Below are 21,967 nucleotides of genomic sequence, written 5' to 3'. Positions count from 1 at the left end.
GTCGTATGTATGCCAAGTTCACTTTCACTGCCATGATACCATATCTAGATTACTGTAATTAGTTTCTATACATGATTTATAAAATTTTACATTTTATAAAATTTACACTGTAGTTTTTGAAATTAATTTTGCCAGTCCTGAGCTTGGGCTCAGGGCTTAAGCACTGTCCTTGGATTTTCTTAAGACTAGATCTCTAGCACTTGAGCCATAGCACCACTTCTGGCTTTTTCTATGTATGTGGTACCAAGGGATCAAATTCCGAAATTTAAATTTCTGTAGTGTAAGCATGCTTCTGAATGATCAGAGAAGCAGACTGAAGAAATGATTTGCTAATGCCAGGAAATGAAGACGGTTTATTTCTCATTCCAAAAGAAATCTTCCATGCTGGACACACTGCCTCAAGCTTATAATTTTGGCTAGTGGAGAGGCAGTGATGTGAAGTTTGATCATAAAAAAATTTAGACCAAAGATAAGTTTATGAGACTGCATCTCAGGTTGGGTAAAGTGCCATATGCCTGCCATCCCAAACTATAGGAAAGCAAAATGTGTGGATGGCACAAGGTCGGTTATTGTAGCAGTCTGTGAACATAAAAATAGGATCATAGTCTAGTCCAGCCTGGGCCTAAGGAAAGACTCTGTCTTAGCAATAAGGGACCAAAGCTCTTTTTAGGGGGGCGGGATGAGAGGCTCTAGTGGAAAAGCACATGTTTAGCAAGTGTAAGACCCTGAGTTCAAAATCATAGTACCAGCAGGAAAAAAATAGTGAAAGCTTCTATTGTGAATCTGATAGTTCTTTCTCTTTATTGGCCTTATATAACCATATAGAAACATAAAAAGGAGCATCAAAACTTTTATTTATTTTTGGCAGTTCTCTAGTGATCTGAGGTATATAAAAGAAAAACTAAGAATTTAGCTCTAAAAGCTTTTTGTTTTTTTTGTCCCATCTCCTAGAGGAACAGTTTATTTGTGGCAATGTAAACAAAGCAAGTATCAATGTCCTCCTAATGTTAAACTTAATATTTCCCTAAACCAAGAAGCATCTTTCATTCAGAAAGAGGATTCACATATTTCTTGTTGCACTGTTCACCATAGCCAAGGGTATAGAAACAGTCCAGATGCACATCTGGACTGCAAATGGATCAAGGAAGTGTGATACATTACATACATCTATACAATGGAATTTTACTTGACCATTAGAATGAATTAACTATATCATTTGCAAAGAAATGTACTTGGAAAAAACTGCTAAGTGAAATAAATCAGGCCCATCTTTTCTCTTAGAGGAGGAAGCCAAAACAAATGAATACATGTAAAGGTAAACACACATGGGTTGTGTTTAAGTATATATAAATGTACAATTAGAGTGCGGTATTTGCAGGGGAGAATTCAAATGGTGTAATTCCTTAGTTAACTAATGCAAAGCCCAGCAAAATCTTTCATTGTTTCCTAGCTGCATAACCTACTATAAAAGAAAAACATTCAGTCAGAAACAAGTAGAAGTAGGAATTAAAGGTATCAGATAAAGTTAGAAAATTGAAACTGATATGCCTTTGCACCTGAAAGTCTGATTCTAGCAGCAGCCTTAATATATAATCCTTTCAAGTGGCTTTTCTCTAGCTTCTGTACCATTTAGTTCATGATGTTTGCTAGTCATCTTCTGCATATTTCCCCTATGTATGTATCTTGGAGTCAAAGACATCAAATGACTTTTGATGAATCTCTGCTAACAGATGTCTCATGAATGTTTGCCCATTGTGTGAAAGAAAGATTTGACTGTTTCAATGTTGTTCATACTATGTAAATTTTGTTAATCTTTAATGTTGTTAGTGCAGTCATAAAAATTTTGCAACAGCAGAGGGCAGTCAAACCAAAGTTCATTCTGCTAGCTTATGAAAAATTAAAATTTCACTTCTGTAATATTCTACTTAGGACACTAACTATATTTTGTAATCCATTTGCAAGTGAATATTAAAGTCTTCAGTTGGTAGGGTTACAGAATTTTATTAAAATATATCTAGCTGTGATAAGTTTTGTTTTCTTATTAAATATTAAAAAAAAAGAAATTTTGCTTGTTAGAACAGAAGATGCAGTTGTTTTATGTTCTTTATGGATGGATAGTCACTTTACCCAGACATTTATCTTTGTGACTCAGAAGCTTTCTTTCTATTAAATTAACTTATTGATTAGGTGTTTATTTCTTCTGGAATGTTGTGAATTTGGCAAAAGGTAGTTTTTATTAACAGGTTTACAGCATAACCCTAACTAAAATGTAGCTTGGTAAATTCCTACCATTTGTTTTGCCAGAGCCTTCCCTTGACCTGATGTAAACCACTAGGATATGTTGGTTCACTTAGTGCTCAGTGAGGGAGAAACACAGTTTATACTAAACAGAGGCAACACATACTGATAGTCTTAGTGTATTTCCTATTTTGTGTTCACAATAAAAAGATTCTGAAAAACTGCCTTTGTATAAATACATCAGTGACATTCCACACAAGTGTAATCTTGTCTACTTGTAGGCAGGAAAGAGTGATGTCCTGGAATGCCATTGAAAAGGAAATCTCTTTGTGTTCCACAAATGATACCTCTAAACCTTTTAAGAATATAATTTTAAAATGACAGCTCTGTATTTGCTTTTCCTTCCGTTTCTTAACTTTGCATGCATTCAGTTCAGAAGAACATTTAGTCAGGAGAAAAAAAATCCATTGTGTCTGAAATGAAAGTGTCTCCTGGCAGTTTCCTTGGAAATTATTGGTAAGAATGACACAACATAAACATAAAGAGATTTAGTATGTAATCATTACATTTCGTTCTCTGAAATTTTTATTGATAAGTCAGGTTTTTAATAATTCTGTGCAGGCTTAAAGGATAGCATTATTACTACTCACTTTTCAGAATTTAACGGAAGAAATAACTTAGGAATATTGTTTTGAGAAGTCAGGTATATTTGTGAAAATTAGAGTTGAGGTTTCTTTACGTTATTTAGTCTAAGTCATTAAAAATCAGTTGTTCAACTTTACTATTGAATATTCTAATTGTATTATCTTATCCTTAATTATGATAATAATTCACTTTAAATTGTGTTGGTTTTTATTTAAGGACTGAAAAAAAATGCTGTGGTTAGAATCTTAAGTAATTATCAAAACAGATCATAAATCAGACCTATTTCTCATTTCTAGAGCAGTACTTTTCTTTTTCTTCTTCATTAACATACCTATTTAACTTTTTTATTCTCATTAATAGGATTACAGTTATATTTGCCAGATAGGTGCATTACTTCACATACATTGATACCCCTTCCCATGTTTTTGTCCCCATTTCCCTCCCCCATCCCCTCCCCTCATCTTGTTTCCCCCTCTTCCCTTTCCTACATTAAATAAACAAATAAATGTATATATAATATACCAGATAACAAGGTAAGATACTGTAAAAATATGAGAATAACGAAGGGGTAACAAAAGAGATGAGAAATAACAGTACATTAAGAACAACAATCACACATTATATAGCTCTTATTTCCATATCTAGGAGCATACCTATTTTTTTTTAACAGCACCTCTCTGTACTTTATTCTAAAACCCAGCAAAATGTACCAGACATGGTAATACATGTGTCCAATCCAGTACTCAGGAGAATGAGGCAGGAGAATTGTGAATTCAATGCTAACCTTGGCCTTATAGCAAAAATCCGTTTATTTGGGGGGTTGGGTTGGGTATGAGCAAAATGGAGAATGTCCAAATACAATATTTAAAATACTTATTGATAACTTTCAAACTTTAGAAAATTGAGTGCTTTTTATTGTCAGTTAATTCTGCTGCTGTTAAACTATGTGTCCTGTCTCATACCATTTGTTTTTCCATATATGCCAGTTCTCATAAATCTCCCTGGAAGCATTCTAAAATACTAAAGTCCACTGCATTTTCCATTAAGTCTTCTCCTGCCCTCCTTCTTGCTAGGCAAAGAAAAATTTGGGCCAATGCTTATATTCATATAAATATCTAGACCCAACTGTCTATGGATATAGATTCTCCTCTCTTGCTTCCTGCCTCTTGGGTGGCTGGGATTACAGGTGTGTGCTGGAACTAACTACTGATTAAGTCTTTTAGAAGTAATCCTTTGAGAGACAATAGAGCTAATAACTAATACACTAGTTCCATGGACTCGCAAACTCAGATTTCTTCCTTCTTGCTACTGTGACATCTTTCAGACTAAGAAGTGAAAATGTTTTTCCTGTTGTATAAATGGTATTCTCATGTAGGCCAACAGGAATGAGGAAATCAGCAATAGCAAGCTCACTTCCCTCCCTTGGCCATTGCCTATAAACATTATATATATGTATATATATAATTGACTTATGTAGCTACAAGATGATTATTTAGTTGTAAGAACTTTAACTAAAGACATTTAAATACATTGTATATTTTAAATATCTCAGTGCACATGTTGGATTCCAGAAATGTTATTACTAAAGGAGTGACATTATCTGTGCCTTGAGTGACATTATCTGTTTCCTCTTTTATGTTTTACAGAACACGGTCCCCTAATTTTCTGATTGTTATCCCCTCTTGACTTCTCGTGTTTCTTCTCCTTTACCAAGTCACAGATGGTTGCAGTTCATCAAGGCTGGACACCAGAGCCCTTCTTTCTTCTCCGTCCATGGGTAGTGACAATCTTTTTCATATCTGTGGCTTTAAATGTCAACCATAAATCTCTGCTTGAGTCCCCTTTGATTTTTGTTCTCATGCCTTCAACTAGCCATCTACTGAGATGTCTTTAAGGCAATTGAAGTGCTTTACTATGACATATATGCACCATTAATATTCATTGAGAAAAATACTATTGCCATAATTGATCCTACACATGAGAAACTGAGGTGTAATCTGGCTAAAGTAACCAAGCTGGTGAATGAATTTATGAGTTTTGACAGATGCACAAAATGGTTTAACTACTACCAGAATCACAATACACTGTTTACTACAGAAAATTACCTCGTGCTGCTAGCCTCTTCACTAATCTATAGTACCTAGTGATTTTATTGTTGTGTAAATGTGATGCAGTGTAGATTCTCTTGAGGAAATGTATTTTACCATTGAGTATAAATTCTTATCCTAATGGTTTACAAAGCAAGGATTCTAAATTGTGTTTTCAATATAGTTTTGCTTTACGTTTGTGACAGTGATTATTCAGTAGGTTGTATTATGGTATACTGCAGAACAGACAAAATTCCAGTCCTGATTCCATCTCTTACTGTGTGACTTCAGACAGGTTTCTTAACCTTTCCAAACCTGATTTTGTTATTTGTTAAGTGAGACTGCTGACAATACTTTATTCTTTGGGGTATTTAGTAGTTTAAATGAGTTGCTTTCTATTAAAGGCCTGAAGTAACATCTAGCTGACAGTAAGTTCAGACACAGATTGTTTACTATCATCTTGGAACAGCCTCTGGATTAACTCCTGACTCTATAGGGGTATTACCATACATGGATAGGGTTACGCTTCTTAATCATTAAATCATTTAAAAAAAACTATACTAGTAAAAGAAGAGAGGTGTGTGTGTGTGTGTGTGTGTGTGTGTGTGTGTGTGTGTGTACGTGTACACATGTGTGTATTCACTCTTTTGTGTCAGTGCTGCTTTTCGCACAGTGTGTTCTTCCTGTACATCGGCTGTCAGATGCATCAAGTCTTTTCTTGCACAGTGCTATGGGTTCTTAAAGAGCTAAGCAAGCCAAACATTTTAAAGCCAACAGACTTATTAATTTATTTGTTTGAATACAAATACATGCTCAGATGTTGATATATCTAAATCATTTTTGAAATAATTTTTCAAATAAAGAACATGGTCATCCTGGTACCTAATCCTTTGTCTGGCACATAGTAGCTATTCAGCAAATGTCCATGGAATTGAACCATCTCTGAATCCTCAAGCAGAGCATTAATGCACTCCCTGACTGGATGGGGAGCTAAGTAATCATTTATAGCAATAATAGAGGAAATGTTGGCTAAAAAGCATAGCAGCAGTTTAAGAGTGTAGCATATTTTTAAGATTCAGATTTTTAATTTGGCAGGTATTGTTCAAAAAAGAAACCCTGCTTTTTGAGTGTTTCTCTTTCTTTGGGCCAGTACTTGGGCTTGAACTCTGTCCCGGAGTGTTGTTTTAGAGATAGTACTGTACCACTTGAGCTTCAGCTCCACTTCCAGCTTTTTGGTGGTTAACTGGACATGAGTTTCATTCAAAACCAGGGCTGACTTTGAATTAAGATCCTCATGTTTCAGTCTCTCTGAGTAGTTGGCATTATAGGCTTGAGCCACTTGGGTGCAGGTCTTTACTGAAATGTTAATGTTTTTGAGAAGTATCTATTATTCTTTTCCAGGTTTATTCCTAGTCATGTTATTCATGTTCTCAGTTCGTGCCCTAAAATTGTATTAGCCTCTTCACTGGAAGCCATCCTCCCTTCCTGAACTGCAGCCAGGACTGTTTGCTTACCTAATCAGGAAATCCAGCCTATCTCCTATCTGACCAAAAATCTTCCGCAAGATTAAGACTGGTCTCCCTCGTGTAACGCAACACAAAAACCTGTGGATTATTTTTTTCATCTTCTTCCTCATCTCCATGTTTCTCCAAGTGTCTTGTATCTGTTTTGTGGTATAGGTACAGACATGTTACTGGTGGAAGGCTACCTGTACCAAGGGAGCCTCCTGTTTCCTTTATCCCTTTCTGTAATATTTTCAGGTCTAACACTGACTTAAAGACAGACTTCTGCAAAGAAGGAAATGAGAATAGGCAGTAGACACATTAAGAAAGATTCATCTCTGGCCATAAAAGAAATGCAAATCAAAATATTGAGATGCCACATCACCTCAGTTAGAATTGCCATTATAAAAAACCTAATAATAACATGCTGGTGGGGATGTGTTGGTGGGAATGTAAACTTGTTCATCCACTCTGGAAAGCAGTATGGGGTTTCCTCAAAAGACTAAACGTAGAGCTCTCTTTTGACCCAGCTGTCCCACTCCTGGGCATTTACCCAAATGACCACAAACAGGGTCACACTGAAGCTACCAGCATAACCATGTTCATTGTAGCCAAGATAGGGAACCAACCCAGATGCCGCTCAGTGGAGGAATGGATCAAAAAAGTGTATACATGCATGTGGGCGCGCGCGCGTGCGCGCGCTCACACACACACACACACACACAAACACACAATGGAGTTCTGTGTTTCCATCAGAAAGAAGATACTGCATTTGTAAAGAAATGAAAAGACTTGGAAAAAATCAAGTGAAGCTAGTCAAAACCAAATGAAGCAAGTCAAAACCAAAGAAACATAGGTTTTCCTCCTTTGTATTAACTAGAATATGTCTATGTTATTCTTAGCAGAGGATCACAATAGCTCAATAGCTGGGTGCCTATGACTATATAAAATGAAGCTTACCAAAATGGACTCCAAGAAATTGAAACAAAGCTTCAATAAAGTACTGTTTGCAGTTAGTTTGTTCTTTCCTTTGGTTTGTGCCCTGTTGTCCAGGTTTTTTATTTCTGTACCCTTTGTTTTGTATATAAGTTTATCTGATTTGGGGAAAGTGAGGGGAGTCACAAACAGTGGGACAAAGGATGAACCCATACAATAGTGATACTCACTAGATACTACCTTAGAAATGAGCTTTTCAACTTGGGGAAGAGGAGTCTGGGGGGGGAGAAAACAAGAAAGGGGGTTACACTGTTCTAAAAGAAATGACTCATTATCTTATGTAAGTAAGATAATGTACATGACCCTTACCATAAAATTTTAAGAAAAACAAAACCTATCTGTTCCTACTTGTGGTCTTTCTTACATTGATCACAGTATATCTTTTGCTGCTCTCAGAATGCTTTGTGAATTGCTATACTTTTCCTTCTTTGAAGATTCCTTCTGCCTTTTCAAACTGGTAAATTCTGCCACCTTGTCATTGGAGGCCCAGCTCATTTTGTTCATGGATCTGTTTGTAGATAAGCACATGTCCCTGCAAATCTGATCATGGGGCTTGAACTCAGGCCTTTGCTCTTGATTGGCTTTTTCTTTCTAGGCTGGTATTGAGCCCTACCTTGACTTGTGGCTTTTTGCTGATTCTTTGGAGATGAGTCCCTCTTATATATGGCTGTTTGATCAGGCTTTCAGCCTTAAACATTAGATCTCAGCCTCCTAAATAGGATTACAGATGTGAACCACCAGTGCCAGACTGTAGTTTTTTCCTTAAATTTTTTGCTAGTCCTGAGGCTTGAACTCAGGGCCTGAGCACTGTCCTTGAGCTTTCTCAAGGCTAGAGCTCTACCACTTGAGCCACAGCACCACTTTTACCTTTTTCTATGTATGTTGTACCGAGGAATCAAACCCTGGTCTCAGAGAACAATTCATCCTGTGGATTTTTAAAAATTTTGTTGTAATGAGGAAGCTACAATATGTTTGTAGCATCTTAGAACTAGAAAGGCTCAAAGATTTTGAAAGCCTTGGTGTGCTTTTCCATTGAGTTGTCATATCAGGAATTTAACCTCACAGAGTGTTCTATCATTCACAATCAGTCTTCCACCCTAATATCCCAGAGAAGTATTTTTAGATACATTTGAGAAAGGGAGTAAACTGGTTCAGAATTCTTCAGAAAAGAAGGCTCTGTCCCATTTTTAAAAATACAGCTTTCAGGGGCCGGGAGTTTGGCCTAGTGGTTAAAGTGCTTGCCTAGCATGCATGAAGACCCGGGTTCAATTCCTCAGTACCACATACATAGAAAAAAGCCAGAAGTGGTGCTGAGGCTCAAGTGGTAGTAGAGCTCTAGCCTTGAGAAAGTCCAAGGACAGTGCTCAGGCCCTGAGCTCAAGTCCAGAACTAGCAAAAAAAGAAAACAAAACAAAAACAAAAACAAAAAAAAATATATAGCTTTCACTGGCAAGATTAGGCCAGAGAAAGCCTCTCTGGCTCCTGGCCCAGCCAGGCAAGGTTAGAAGTATTGAAGAGTACTCAACGGATGTGCAGTGCCTTGGGACTGCACCATAGACAAGCACAGGTGTGGGCTGGGTGTCTCAGTCATTAGCCTTAGCTTTGTTGTTCTTTCACCTGTTAGAAAGGAAATCTCAAAATGGTCTTGAGTTTGAGTTTTTCTGAAAGATGGAAAGGATGACTTCAACTTACATAATAATGAAGTTATTCACAGCTGCCTCCTTAGCAGCTAAAATGGGACCTGGCTTCAACTAGATGCTTAGCTGTTTTGTTTTTTGTTTTTTGTTTTTTTTTTAAGATTCAGTGTAGCCTTGTCTTTTACGTTTGTCACATTCCAGAATAACAGTTTGTTTCTCTATTGATGAGTATCATTTTGTATTGGTAATAGAATACATAAAAAGGGATTCATGAAACATTCGAAAACCCAGATTTTTGAAAGTAAAACACAATGAACATTTTAGAGGTAAGAAAGGAGCTCACTGAAAGCCAGGGAGTCATTGTGAAATATTTTGAAAACTGTTGTGCCACTAAATTGGAAAATCTATTTTTTTATTCTCTTACTAAGACAAAGTAATAAAGCTTAAGATAGTAATTTTATTTACTTATAGAACAAATTCCTTTTTGTTGTTTGGTTGTTTTCTTTTACCTAGAAAGTAAGTTTACTTTTCCCTCGCAATCAAAGGTTATTTCCAGTGGAAATAGAATTCTTGGGTGACATTTTTCTACTCTTAAAACATCTTTTTTTTATTGTAATTAGTAAAAGGGTTACATGATATTTGCCAGATAGAAGGTGCATTAATTCACCTACATTGATACCCTTTCACATGTCTTGGGACCCATTTCCCTCCCCCCTCCATACTCCCCACCCATCTTGGTTTTCCCCCTTTCCCTATCAAATTTCAAATAAATACAAATAAATTCAATATATCAGATAACAAAGTGAGATACTATAACAATATGAGATAACCAAGGGACAGCAAAGGAGATGAGAGACAACATAGTACATTAAGGACAACAATCATTCGTTATATGGCCTTTGTTTCAATATCCTGGAGGTCCTTTCAGTTAGCTTCATACTATATGGCCTTATGTATCAAGATTTTGGTCTATTGCAGTTCTCTGCTAGTAGAGCCCAAGGTTTCTACTGATTATGATGAATGAGGGAAACCATTGAGCCTAAGTTCCTTTGAGTCTGGCTTACTTCACTTAATATGATTTTTTCTAAGTCCATTTCCTAACAAATGGGGCGATGTCATTCTTTCTGACAGCAGCATAGAATTCCATTGTGTACAAATACCACAACTTGTTGATCCACTCATCAACTGAGGGACATCTAGGTTGGGTCCATATCTTTGCTATGGTGAATAGTGCTGCAATGAACATTGTTGTGCTAGTGGATTTAGTATGCCCTTGTTTCTGGATGGTTGGGTAAATGCCAAGTAGTGGAATTGCTGGGTCATAGGGGAGTTCTATGTTTAGTCTTTTGAGGCACTGCCACACTGCTTTCCATAGTGGTTGAATGAGTTTGCACTCCCACCAACAGTGTAGTAGTGATCCCTCCTGGCCACATCCCCTCTAGCATCTGTTATTATTCGTTTTCCTGATCCTGGACATTCTAACTGGAGTGAGGTGGAATCTTAGAGTTGTTTTGATTTGCATTTCTTTTATGACCAGAGATGTTGAGCATTTCTTCATGTGTCTATAGGCCATTTTAGTTTCTGATCAAACTGGATTCATCACGGGGAGGCAAAGCTGGTTCAACATACGCAAATCAATTAATATAATTCAACATATCAACAGGAGCAAGGACAAAAATCACATGATTGTCTCAATAGACGCGGAAAAGGCATTTGACAAGATCCAACACCCCTTTATGTTAAAAGCTCTGGAGAAACTAGGAATCCATGGATCATTCCTGAATGTAATAAAGGCTGTGTATGAGAAACCCACAGCTACTATTACACTTAATGGTGAAAATCTAAAGCCATTCCCTCTAAAATCAGGAACGAGACGAGGATGCCCACTCTCTCCACTCCTCTTTAACATAGTACTAGAATTTCTAGCCAGTGCAATAAGGCAAGAAGCAAGCATAAAGGGGATCCAAGTTGGGAAAGAGGAAATAAAACTATTCCTCTTTGCAGATGACATGAGTCTGTATTTAAAGAATCCTATAGACTCTACTCCCAAGCTCCTTGAGCTGATTCAAAGCTTTGGAAGAGTAGCAGGCTATAAAATCAACCCTCAAAAATCAACTGCCTTCCTTTACGCCAACAGTGAGAAGAATGAGGCAATAATCTGGAAAGAAACTCCTTTCACAATAGCCTCAAAGAAAATAAAGTACCTAGGAATTAGCTTAACTAAGAATGTAAAGGACCTTTTTGATGAAAACTTTAAAACCCTAAAAAAGGAAATTAAAGCAGAACTAAGGAAATGGAAAAAAACCTCCCATGCTCCTGGATTGGAAGAATCAACATTGTGAAAATGATAATCTTGCCAAGAGCTATCTACAAATTCAACGCAATACCCATCAATATCCCAATGGCATTCTTTAAAGAAATAGAAGAGGCAATTCAAAATTTCATATGGAATAATAAAAGACCCCGTATAGCAAAAACACTTCTTAGCAGAAAGAACAGCGCCGGAGGAATTTCAATTCCAAACTCTATTACAGAGCTATAATTCTCAAAACAGCTTGGTACTGGCACAGGAACAGGCCTGAAGACCAATGGAATAGAACTGAGGACCCAGATATTAAACCACAGGCCTATGGCCACCTAATCTTTGACAAGGGAGCCCAAAAAATAGAATGGAAGAAAGAAAGCCTCTTCAACAAGTTGTGCTGGCAGAACTGGTTAAGCACCTGCAGAAGGCTAAAGCTGAATCCTTCTTTGTCATCTTGCACTAGAATTAACTCCAAATGGATCAAAGATCTGGAGGTAAAAGCTGACACACTGAAAACTTTACAGGAAGGAATAGGAGATGCACTAAGCCTCCTTGGCACAGGTTGAAACTTAATAAGGACCAAGAATCACAACAAATCAGAGAAGGCTGGATAAGTGGGACTGCATTAAACTGGAGAGATTTTGTATGGCAAAGGACATAGCTAGTAAACTAATCAGGAAGCCTACAGAGGGGAGAAGATCTTCACCAACCAAACAACGGACAAAGGCCTCATATCTAAAATATATCAACAACTCAAAAAATTGAATCACTCCAAAACTAACCTCCAAAGTAACAACCATCCCATTAAAAAATGGGCCAAAGACTTAAAGAGAGTCTTCTCTGAAGAAGAAACAAAAATGGCCTATAGACACATGAAGAAATGCTCAACATCTCTGGTCATAAAAGAAATACTCTTAAAACATCTTAAAGATGATTTTCTACTGGCTCTGTTCTTCATTGTTTTGACTTGAGAGTCATTGGTCATGGAAATCATTGGTCTCTATAGGCGGTCTTAGCGGCTTTTCAACTTTTGGGCAATACTCCGATTTGAACTCAGTATTTCACATTTGCTAGGCAAGCACTCATTTGAGTAACCCTGCCAGCCCTTTTAAACTGTATGTAATTTACAGATTAGGTCTCCTCTCCCTCTGGTTTTGCCTAAGGCTGACCTTGGGTCTTATCAGAATGAGCCACTTCACCAGCCTGAGATTTCCTGTACTTGATCTCAGCAGTTTGACCATGAGTCTAGGTATGGTTTTTATTCACCTGTAAATTCACTGAGATTCTTAATTTTGTGCACTAGTTTACCAATTCAGAGGACTTTGGGGCCCTTACTTCTACCAGTACATTTTCTGCTCCATTTTCTTTTCCTTCTGGAATTTTAGTTATACACATTATAGTCTTTTCAGTGTTAATCCACTAGAATGGTCTTTTACATAAATATATTAACTTTACTTTCCTACATAAATCCTTACAGTAGCTTCCCTTTAAAAGTAGAATACTTTGTATCATTTACTTTGGGCCTCATGATCTGTTCCTCACTGTCCCAGATCTCCGTTCCCACGTGTTTTCTTCTTTAGTTATGCTAGAACCAACTGGGGATTTTTGTTTCTTAGAATATGCCAGTTATTCTTGCCTTGGTGAGAGCTCCCCTCTTTCCCCCAATAGAAAGCTGACTCTTACCCCAGAGAAATCATACACATACATACATACACTTTGGACTAATACATTTTCTGACAGGTTCCCTAGGATATGTCACATATCATCAAATTTGCTCATTTAAAATATTTTATCCCATTTTTCATATATCCACAGATAGGTATAATTACCACCACAATCAGTTTACACATATCTATCTTATTTATGCTTTTTTCTGAGTTCAATAAATTTTACTGAATTAGTAACCTGATTAAGATAATTTAAATATTAGTTGTCAGTAAATTATTAGGAAAGTTCAGCTGACTAAATTCAGCTCTGGACATACTCCTTTATCAGGACTGTGCCATTTTCAAACAAAATGAAACAGCTAGTAGCTTACAGTAACAAAAATATGTTACAAATTAAATTGTACCGTGTATATTTCCCTAAAATAAATAGTCACTTTTTATTTTCTGTTACATTTCTGAGTAACAGAAACACTGATTTGTCTCCAGAAAACTCTAGACAGTGTTTGTATCCTTTGAAGTAGATTCTGGACTCCAAAAGTTGTGTGGTTTGTTTTGCTGGTCCTGGGGCTTGAGCTTGCCCTGGGCCCGGTGACTGAGAACTTCTTTTGTTCAAGGCTAGCACTTTTCTCTTGAGCCACAGTGCTACTTCCAGCTTTTTCTGAAGAGTCTGTTTTGAGATAAGAGTCTCGTGGACTTTCCTGCCTGGGCTGGCTTTAAACGATGATGATCCTCAGATCTCAGTGTCCTGAGTAGTTAGGGTTATAGGGGTAACTAACCCTCTCGTCTAGAAATTACTCGATTTACTAATAGTATGCAGTAGTGGGTTATTCTGTGACACTAAATGTCCCCTCTCCCTGGTAACATTGATATGGAATGATAATTCTGAGCTTTTTTTGGTTCCATCTGCCTAGGCATTGATGCGGCCTGGAAGATTTGACACAATCATCTATGTGCCTCTACCAGATGCAGCAACAAGAAAGGAAATACTCACTCTGCAGTTTCGCTCAATGCCTGTTAGTAATGAAGTGAACCTGGATGAACTTGTCCTTCAAATGGATAAGTACTCAGGAGCAGAGGTAAGCTAACCATCCTCATAGTACTTGATGACTGGGATAGATCTTAGCACCCCCAATGCCCGGGGCCCAATCCCTAGAACCAGAGAAGCAGAGCATAACTGAAAATCAGCCCTGGCTGTATAGTTCTTGAGACACTTTGCACCAGTTAACCACCAGAAAAAGCCAGAAACAACTGTAGCCTTGAGCCAAAAGCTCAGGGACAGGACCAAGGCCCCCAGAGTAGCACTGTGAAGATGTATTCACAGCAAGAACTGCAAGACCTCTCGGAAAACAGCATGCTTTATCTTATGGCAGATACATATTTTTTTTGTCTCCTTAGTAAATCTTTATGTCAAATGTTTTTGCCTATGAATTAGGGTTTCATTGTTTGTAAAGCTCTTTTGAATGGATTGCTTTGGCCTAGCTTGCTTGCTGCCTCCCTGCTTCCCTGCTACTCTCCCTCCCTCCCTCTCTCCTTTCTTCCTTCTTTCCCTCCCACCCTTCTCCAGCCTCTATTCTTCCTTTCTTCTACCCTCTCTCCATCTTCCATCTTCTCTCCCTCCATCCAATTTCCTCTCTCTTCCTTTCCTTAAATTACTTTTCTGTCTTGCTAATTAACGTTCCTTTTGACATCTTTTTTTCTCTCCCACACAGTGAAAACAGGAAGAGCAATTATAGCCACTTAGAATGTCTGTGCTCTTCCTGCTTCTGATGTCTCTTCTGACTATATTCCCTCAACTGAGAAATCAGAGCTAATGAATTAGAGCATGGAGTCACTCCACTGTTAATCTGACCAGGCTACCTAACAACACATCTTATTTATTTACCAGCAGGGCAGTAGCTCTGGCCTGGTCTCAGAATCTTCAGTTACTGCCTTTAGAGAGAGGTTGGGTGAAGCCAGGGTACTGTGGCCCATAGCAGCCACCTGTAGACTTCCTGGAGCCCTCTATGCCACCTAAGGAGAGAGTTCCCTGTGAAAACATGCCTCTAAAACCAGTTAGCCTTCTATTTCTGCTGGAAATCATCTTTTTAAAGTTCTGCCTCTGACCCTGGAATTTCAAAATACTCTTTTCTTAAACAACTGAAATTATTACTTGCCGGGGCCAGCCGGCAGCAAACCAGGGTTTGCAGATTGGGATTCCTGAAATAGGGGCAAGGACTAGGAAAAAATAGAATAGAGACAAACAGATGGAGTTCGGGAGGACTACAGCCCAAGTCAGCAGTCCAAGAAGACTGTGAGCTCCAGACTGCTGCCTAAGACTCTCTCATTTATTTTCAGTTCCGACCTTAAATACTCTTCTTAAAACTAGGGAACTGCCAGAGGCTACATTCATACAAAATAGTAAACAAATGACATATAGGATAAATGAGAAAGGATTAACATTGCTTAAAGTCATCCTGATAAGAACTGATTGACATTGCTTAAAGTCATCCTGATAAGAACTGATTGACATTGCTTAAAGTCATCCTGATAAGAGTTACTTCCTTGTGTATACAGTTGTGTAGGTCCAAGGTCATTGACCCCACAGTTGGTCCCCAACAACTACTTACTGTCATACAGCCACCTTGACTACCACCCAAAAGAAACTGTTCCTTTTGAGCTCCTTAACACTTGCTTCCATGCTAGTTGTTTAGTTCCTAGGATAATGTTCCCTGCAACTACTTTAATAAGTAACAGGTTTTGTTGTAATAAGTAATGTTTGTTCTGCGACATTTTGCCAGCCAGAATATTGACTTTAATAGTACTTTTAGTAGGTGTCAGTGGCCCAAGCCTGTAATAATGTCTGTTTAGGAAGCTGAGATCTGGGATCACAGTTTGAAGCCATCCCAGGCAGAAAAGTTCATCTCTAAGAGGCATGACTCAAGTGGTAGAGTACAAGCAAGCTAAGTTAGCAGAAGGCCCTGAATTATTCCCTTCTTCCTAAAAGACTTGATTTTGGTAAGTCCATGCTTCTGAGTCAACAGAAGAATCTGAAACAATTTTATACAGATCAGGCTTCCCTTTACCATCTCTAAACCTAAAGATGTCCTTTTGTGGATAGAGATAACAAACTATATAGGATTTTACTGTTTGTACATGGATATGTATTTCTCTTTACAGTAATTGTGTTTACCTACCTTTCTGTATTTCCAAAAAGTATCTACGCACCAAAACTAGGAACTTTGGGCTACATACCTATTTATCCATCTATTTCCCCAGTATCTAAAACTTGAAGTTTATAGAGCAGATCTATAGACGACTAAGTTCTGTGGTCATGTGTTTAGGTGGCATGTTCTAGTGATACTCAGAAAGAAAGGTGATACATTGATACCTAGAGGAAATAGGTGAACTGAGTTTTATTGAATGTTGAGGAGATCCCCAAGTAGTTTCCCTGGTAGATAGAAAGGTAGAAATAAAGGAAAGAGAGTGGAAGGGTCTATAATGTAGGTTAAATATGACCAGAAGAAAGAATCAGGTAGAATTAGTAGGGGATATGAAGCAAGAAAAAGGTCAGACTTATATGTGAAGTTAATTTGGATGTCATCTCTACTGTCCTTTCTCCTTTTCAGTGGAGAACCATTGAAAATGGTATTGAATGTCACTGTCAGATTTGTACTAAAAGATGGAGTGGCATCTGTGTGTAAAGACAGAATGATCTAGCTAGCCAAGCATCTTTCAGCACATAAGAAGATAGTGCTCCTTTCTTGAACCTGGTGACAACTTCCCACTTCTGCACAAAGCTCATCAACTAGAGCATGGCTGCATTCCTGCTCTTAATGACCTCTCAGCTGAGCACCATTGTGTAGATGCAACCTTTATGGCCCCACATGGCCCTCTCATTTGGGTCTCAGTTGTGATGACAGTACAAATGCTCAGGCCCAGAGTTCAAGCCCCTCTACCAACCAAAAAACTGTAAATAGTGCTAAAATTTTCCTTAAGAAATTTTGACATTTTTTTTTCATTGAAATGGACAGTTTATCTGGTAGCTTTCAAAGCCATTTGTTTCATGTCCTGAGATCTTTGGTGGTTCTGGTTTTAGGCTTCCTTAAGAATAGTTGACTGTCAGCTGGGTGTGGTGTCTCACAGCTGTAAACCTAGCTACTTTGGAGGCTGAGATCTGTGTCCTGAGGCTCTTATCTCCAATTAACCTCTAGAAAACAGGAAGTGGGGCTGAGACTCAAGGGGTAGGACAGTAGCTTTGAGCTGAAGAGCTCAGGGACACTGCCCAGGCCCAGGAATAGGGAAGTAGTCTTGAGCTGTAGATCTCAGGGACAGTACCCAGGCCTAGTTCAAACCCCTTCCCCCCAAAAAAAATAGTTGACTGTTAAGTTCAATGTCATTTGAGATATGTTTGGATAAAACCTTTTATAAAATCAAAATAATACAGCAGTGGCCTTTTTCCTTTGTCTCTCTTTGTTAGGAAAGTAAATGTATGTTACAGTTCATTATAACTTCTACTTAAATTGGCAAAGTGCATTAATTCAACTTACCTAAGGGCTATTTTAGATAGGATGGTTATACCAAAGCAGTCATTCACCAGAACACCTTGTGCTGGAATACCTGTTGTACTGATTCCTTGGCAAAGGTTTAAAACTGCTGTCAACTGACAAGAAGCATTAGTCAGAAAGGAAGTAGATGTTGAATGAAAAGCTGGTTAGCAACAAATTTCATACAGTATTTTAGAGCCAAATATGGAAGCCCCTTATAGGAAAGGTATGTTAGTTGGGACCTGTCCAATAAGCTAGCCCCCAAGGCTGGTATCCAGGAAAATCTCCATCTGTGGAGAGTTGCTTAAGCCCATGGCAGTGACAGTAGAACTTCTTGATAGTCTCTTTGTTTATTTTCTTCCAAATTCTTTGTCTCTATTTTTTTCAAGCTAGTTTCTCCCAAATTCTTATATAAGCCACTTAATATATGCTTCTCCACCTTCAGACTTCTATATAAATTGGTTTGAGTGATACTCGAAATATGTTTTTAATGCTAAAATAGGTTTTGGTAGAGTCACACACTTTGGCTTATCTAAGGTGATGGAAAGCTGATTTCTAATATAAATAGAAAAAGCTTACCACCAATATTTGTGACAACTGTCTCTTAGGAACATTTATTGCCACATGAAATGAACTGTGGACTGAGAAAGATGTAAATGTAAGAGCCAAGGTACCATTTCCTACCTGTGTCGTTTCCTCATCATAAATAAAAATGACTCTTGCTCAGGTTAGATGAGCAGATTAAAGATACTTAATGTTACTAAAACTATTAAATGTTGGTTGACAGTTGTAATGCAGAGATTAAATTGTTCTCAAATATGTCCTCTTCTAAATACCTCCTTCCTTCTTTCCTTTTGTGAAGAACATGTCTTTTTAATAGGCTGTTAGAAACTTTCATAACACAATATGAGGAAGCTGCACCTGAGACTAAGCACAAGCAAGGTATTATCGAATGCGCTGCTGGTGCTCCATCACTTGAGCCACAGCTCCACTTCTGGCTTTTTGCTGGTTAGTGAAGGTAAGAAAGAGTCTTACGGGCTTTTCTGCCTGAAATGGCTTCAAAACAGAATCATCAACTTCCTGATTAGCTAGGATTATGGATATGAACCACCAGTACTTTATGACTTTTGTATTATTACTATTTTCAGGTGATAAAGTTAAGCACTTTTAATAGAAATAATAGGTATTTGATCATTATCTCTCCTGTTGCAATCAACTTTCCAGTTACTTTTATTTCAGTTAATGAAGTTATATTCCTTTACATATAAGTTATTTTCCTATTCGTGCTGTAGTAACTTATCACAAATCTAGTAACTTAATACACATTTGTCATCTTAAAGTTCAGGAAGTTGAAAATTGGCAGCTAGGCTGTCACTAAACTAAATTTAAAATCAGTGAGGCTGTGCTCATTTTAGAGAGTTTCTTTTTTTTTTTTTTTTTGGTGGATTTTGAGGCTTGAATTCAGCCTGAGTGCTGTCCCTGAGCTCTTCATCTCAAGGCTGCTGGCCTATCCTTGAGCCAAGCTGCACTTCCCATTTTCTAGAGGTTAATTGGATAGAGGAGTCTCAGGTCCTTTTGTTCTTGGGGCTAGCTTTGAACCTTGATCCTCAAATCTCAGTCACTAGGATTACAGGCATGAGCCACCACGCCAGCTTCATATTTCTTTGCTTGTTCTCTAGCTTCTTGAGGCATTTCGTGGCTGCTGGCCCATTCCCCTTTCCTTTGTCGAAACTGGAAGCTTCAAGTCTTGGGCTGAGTTCAATCCTGGGTACTTTCCCTTAACTTTTTTGTTCCCTGCTGACACTTTACCACTTGAACCACTTTCAGTGTCCTCCCTCCCCCGTCCCCACAGAGCACACCCTTTTATGGTTAGTTGAAATTAAAATCCCACGGATTTATCTGCTCAATATGGCTTCAGATTGCAGTCCTCAGATCTCAGCATCCTGAGTAGCTATACTTAACAGGCATGAGCCACCAGCACCCAGCTTCCTGGTATATATTTAAAGGACCTTCTGATACTGGAACTATACGCGTTACTTAGGATAAAGTCCTGTGGTAATATATCAAGTGCTTAGCAATCTTAATTCCATCTGTAATGCTAGTATCCCCTTGCCATGTAACATGCATGTGCTCAGTTTCTAGGGATTAGGAGAAGACGACACCTTAGCGGGCAGCATTACTGTTTAGCAATCACTTGCTCTGGTAGTCATGAGACACTAGGAATGGCAAGTCACCAGGTAGAGTGTATTTTCAGCTCTTAGTATTTCTACTTTATTGTTGTTTTAATGCTATTTTGATGCATTGGTTAAAATGCTGTTGTCTTAGAAATTTACATTCTTGATCATAGTAACTTATGCTTTTTATTTATTGCAAAGTATCTTTAGAGATCTAAAGATTCTATTCCATCAGTACATGGGATAAAATTTTGAACTGTTTTTGGATAAAGGCAAAATGTTAGGAATCTGTTTTTATCATGATGTTTAGCAGTAACTTCAAAGTTAATAGATGTTTTCCTTCTAAGATAAATGGTACTTGAATATTTTGTCTTTTATATTAGCAAGCAGATCATTTGTTTGGAAGTATTGTGCTGTTGACTCTGGAATTGCACTTAGCCAGATCAGCAACCTACTACTAGAATCATGCCTGCAGCCCTTTTTCATTGCATGATCTTTCAAGTCGGGTCTCATTTTTGTCCAGCCACCCTAGATAACAATTCTCCATTTGTGCTTTCTGTGTAGCAGAGATGACAGGCTTGCACCCAGAGTTTTGTTGGTTGAGATGGGATCTCTCAAACTTTTTTTTGACCATGATGGTATCAAACTGTGATCTTCCTGATCTCTACCTCTCAAATAATTAGGTTTACGGGCAGGAGCCCACTCATCTAGCTCACATTTCTTCTTTCATAAGAGTGCATGCAGGAAACAAAAGCCCATGACATTTAAATTAAGCAATCTAATTCAGAAACTTGAAGATTGTTGGACCACAAGTTGCTAATGAGTAAATACCATTAGGTACAATTAGATGTTGGAGTCAAAGCTCAGACTGAGCTCAGAGCCTGGCACTGTCCCCAAACCTTTTTCTGTTGTTAATTGCAGTAAGTGTCTCATGAATTTTTCTGCCCATGCTGGCTTTGAACTGTGATCCTTCGATCTCAACCTCCCGAGTAACTAAACATAGAGGATTTTTAACACAGTTTTCCAGTTTGAGTATACAGTGATGTCCCAAAAGCTTCCTATGTACCCAGCTAGTGGATCCAGTCAGGATCCACTCATGATTTTATGGTATTATTAGGTAGTGGTGGAAGGAAGTCACTGCACGTGTGACTTTGGAAGGTGGGTCTTGTCCCAGGCCCCTTCCTGGCTGCCATTGTACTCCCTGACCACCATGTTGTTTTTCCATTCTATAAACTCAGGGCTTATGAAGCCAGCTTGCCCATAGGCTGAGCCCTCTGAGCCATGATCCAAGATAAATCATTCCTTTGTTTCTCTGAGGTATTTGTTCAGTATTAAGTATCCTTAAGAGAGAGTGGAGCTAATATGTGTACAGAATGAATATACAGCATCAACAATGAAACCTACTAAAAACTATGGTCTTTGGATGACCATGTATCAGCAGAGTCACCAGATTGTAATAAATGTAGCACTTGGTGCAGGGTATGGATCATGAGAAAGTCTGGCAAATTATATATTTACTCACTCCTGATCTAAATAAAGGGATTTTTTTCCCCATCCTACATTTTCATTCACACATAAATTTTCTCATTCTGGCTCCTGCTTTGTCACCTTTCTGTACTCTCCCCTCCCCCACTTTGAGTTTAGAGATTACAATTACAAAGAAATAAAATTGTGAGCCAATAGTAAATGGTTATAGGTTATTTCCCTTTCTCCTTTCAGTTCCTAATGCTTTCCCTTCAAAGTATAATTTTGAAGGCTATATCCTGTTCTTAACTTACTTTGTTTTGAAGGTGGGGGTTAGCTCTTGATCATTTTTTACTTGCAAGGAAAATTCGGGTTAGTATGTGGTCTCATTTTTAACCCATTTGCAGACACCCCAATTATCTGAAATCGCTTTCACATGCAGCAGAGGTTAAGCTTTATTTCTCTTGGCATGTCCCTACCACAACAGACACTTCCTCTTTGCCTTGAAAGAACAAACGATGTTCAGTTGTCTGGGCTTGGGCCCAGTATTTGATTTATACATTATTTAATTTCCTCCTGAAAATTGGAAGCAGGGCTTTCAGGAATGTTTAACAACACTTTAGCTTTCATATAATCAGCGGTAGTAGATGTCAGCCTCATTAGAGGACGATTTAAGGTAAAGCAAATAAAACATGAATATGAAAGGAAATTATTTAGCAATAGAGACGT

The 21,967-nt window shown here is 38.0% G+C and overlaps 1 protein-coding gene across 1 annotated transcript in view; it reads left to right on the top strand.

Moving 5' to 3' along the window:
* The window catches only part of LOC150047205 (ATPase family gene 2 protein homolog A-like), a 76,642-nt gene that overhangs the window by 46,918 nt on the left and 7,757 nt on the right, over window positions 1-21,967 (top strand). Inside the window, exon 15 of the mRNA XM_090356616.1 lies at window positions 13,989-14,153. Within this exon, the coding sequence (XP_090212742.1) occupies window positions 13,989-14,153 (165 nt within the window). The remainder of the gene's footprint in view (window positions 1-13,988; window positions 14,154-21,967) is intronic.

The sequence above is a fragment of the Megascapheus bottae genome, chromosome 23 (genome assembly GCF_031878675.1).
Source record: "Megascapheus bottae isolate mThoBot1 chromosome 23, mThoBot2.hap1, whole genome shotgun sequence".
Taxonomy (NCBI): domain Eukaryota; kingdom Metazoa; phylum Chordata; class Mammalia; order Rodentia; family Geomyidae; genus Megascapheus; species Megascapheus bottae.
Note: the sequence above shows the minus strand (reverse complement) of the source record. Positions and strands in the feature narration are given on the sequence as shown.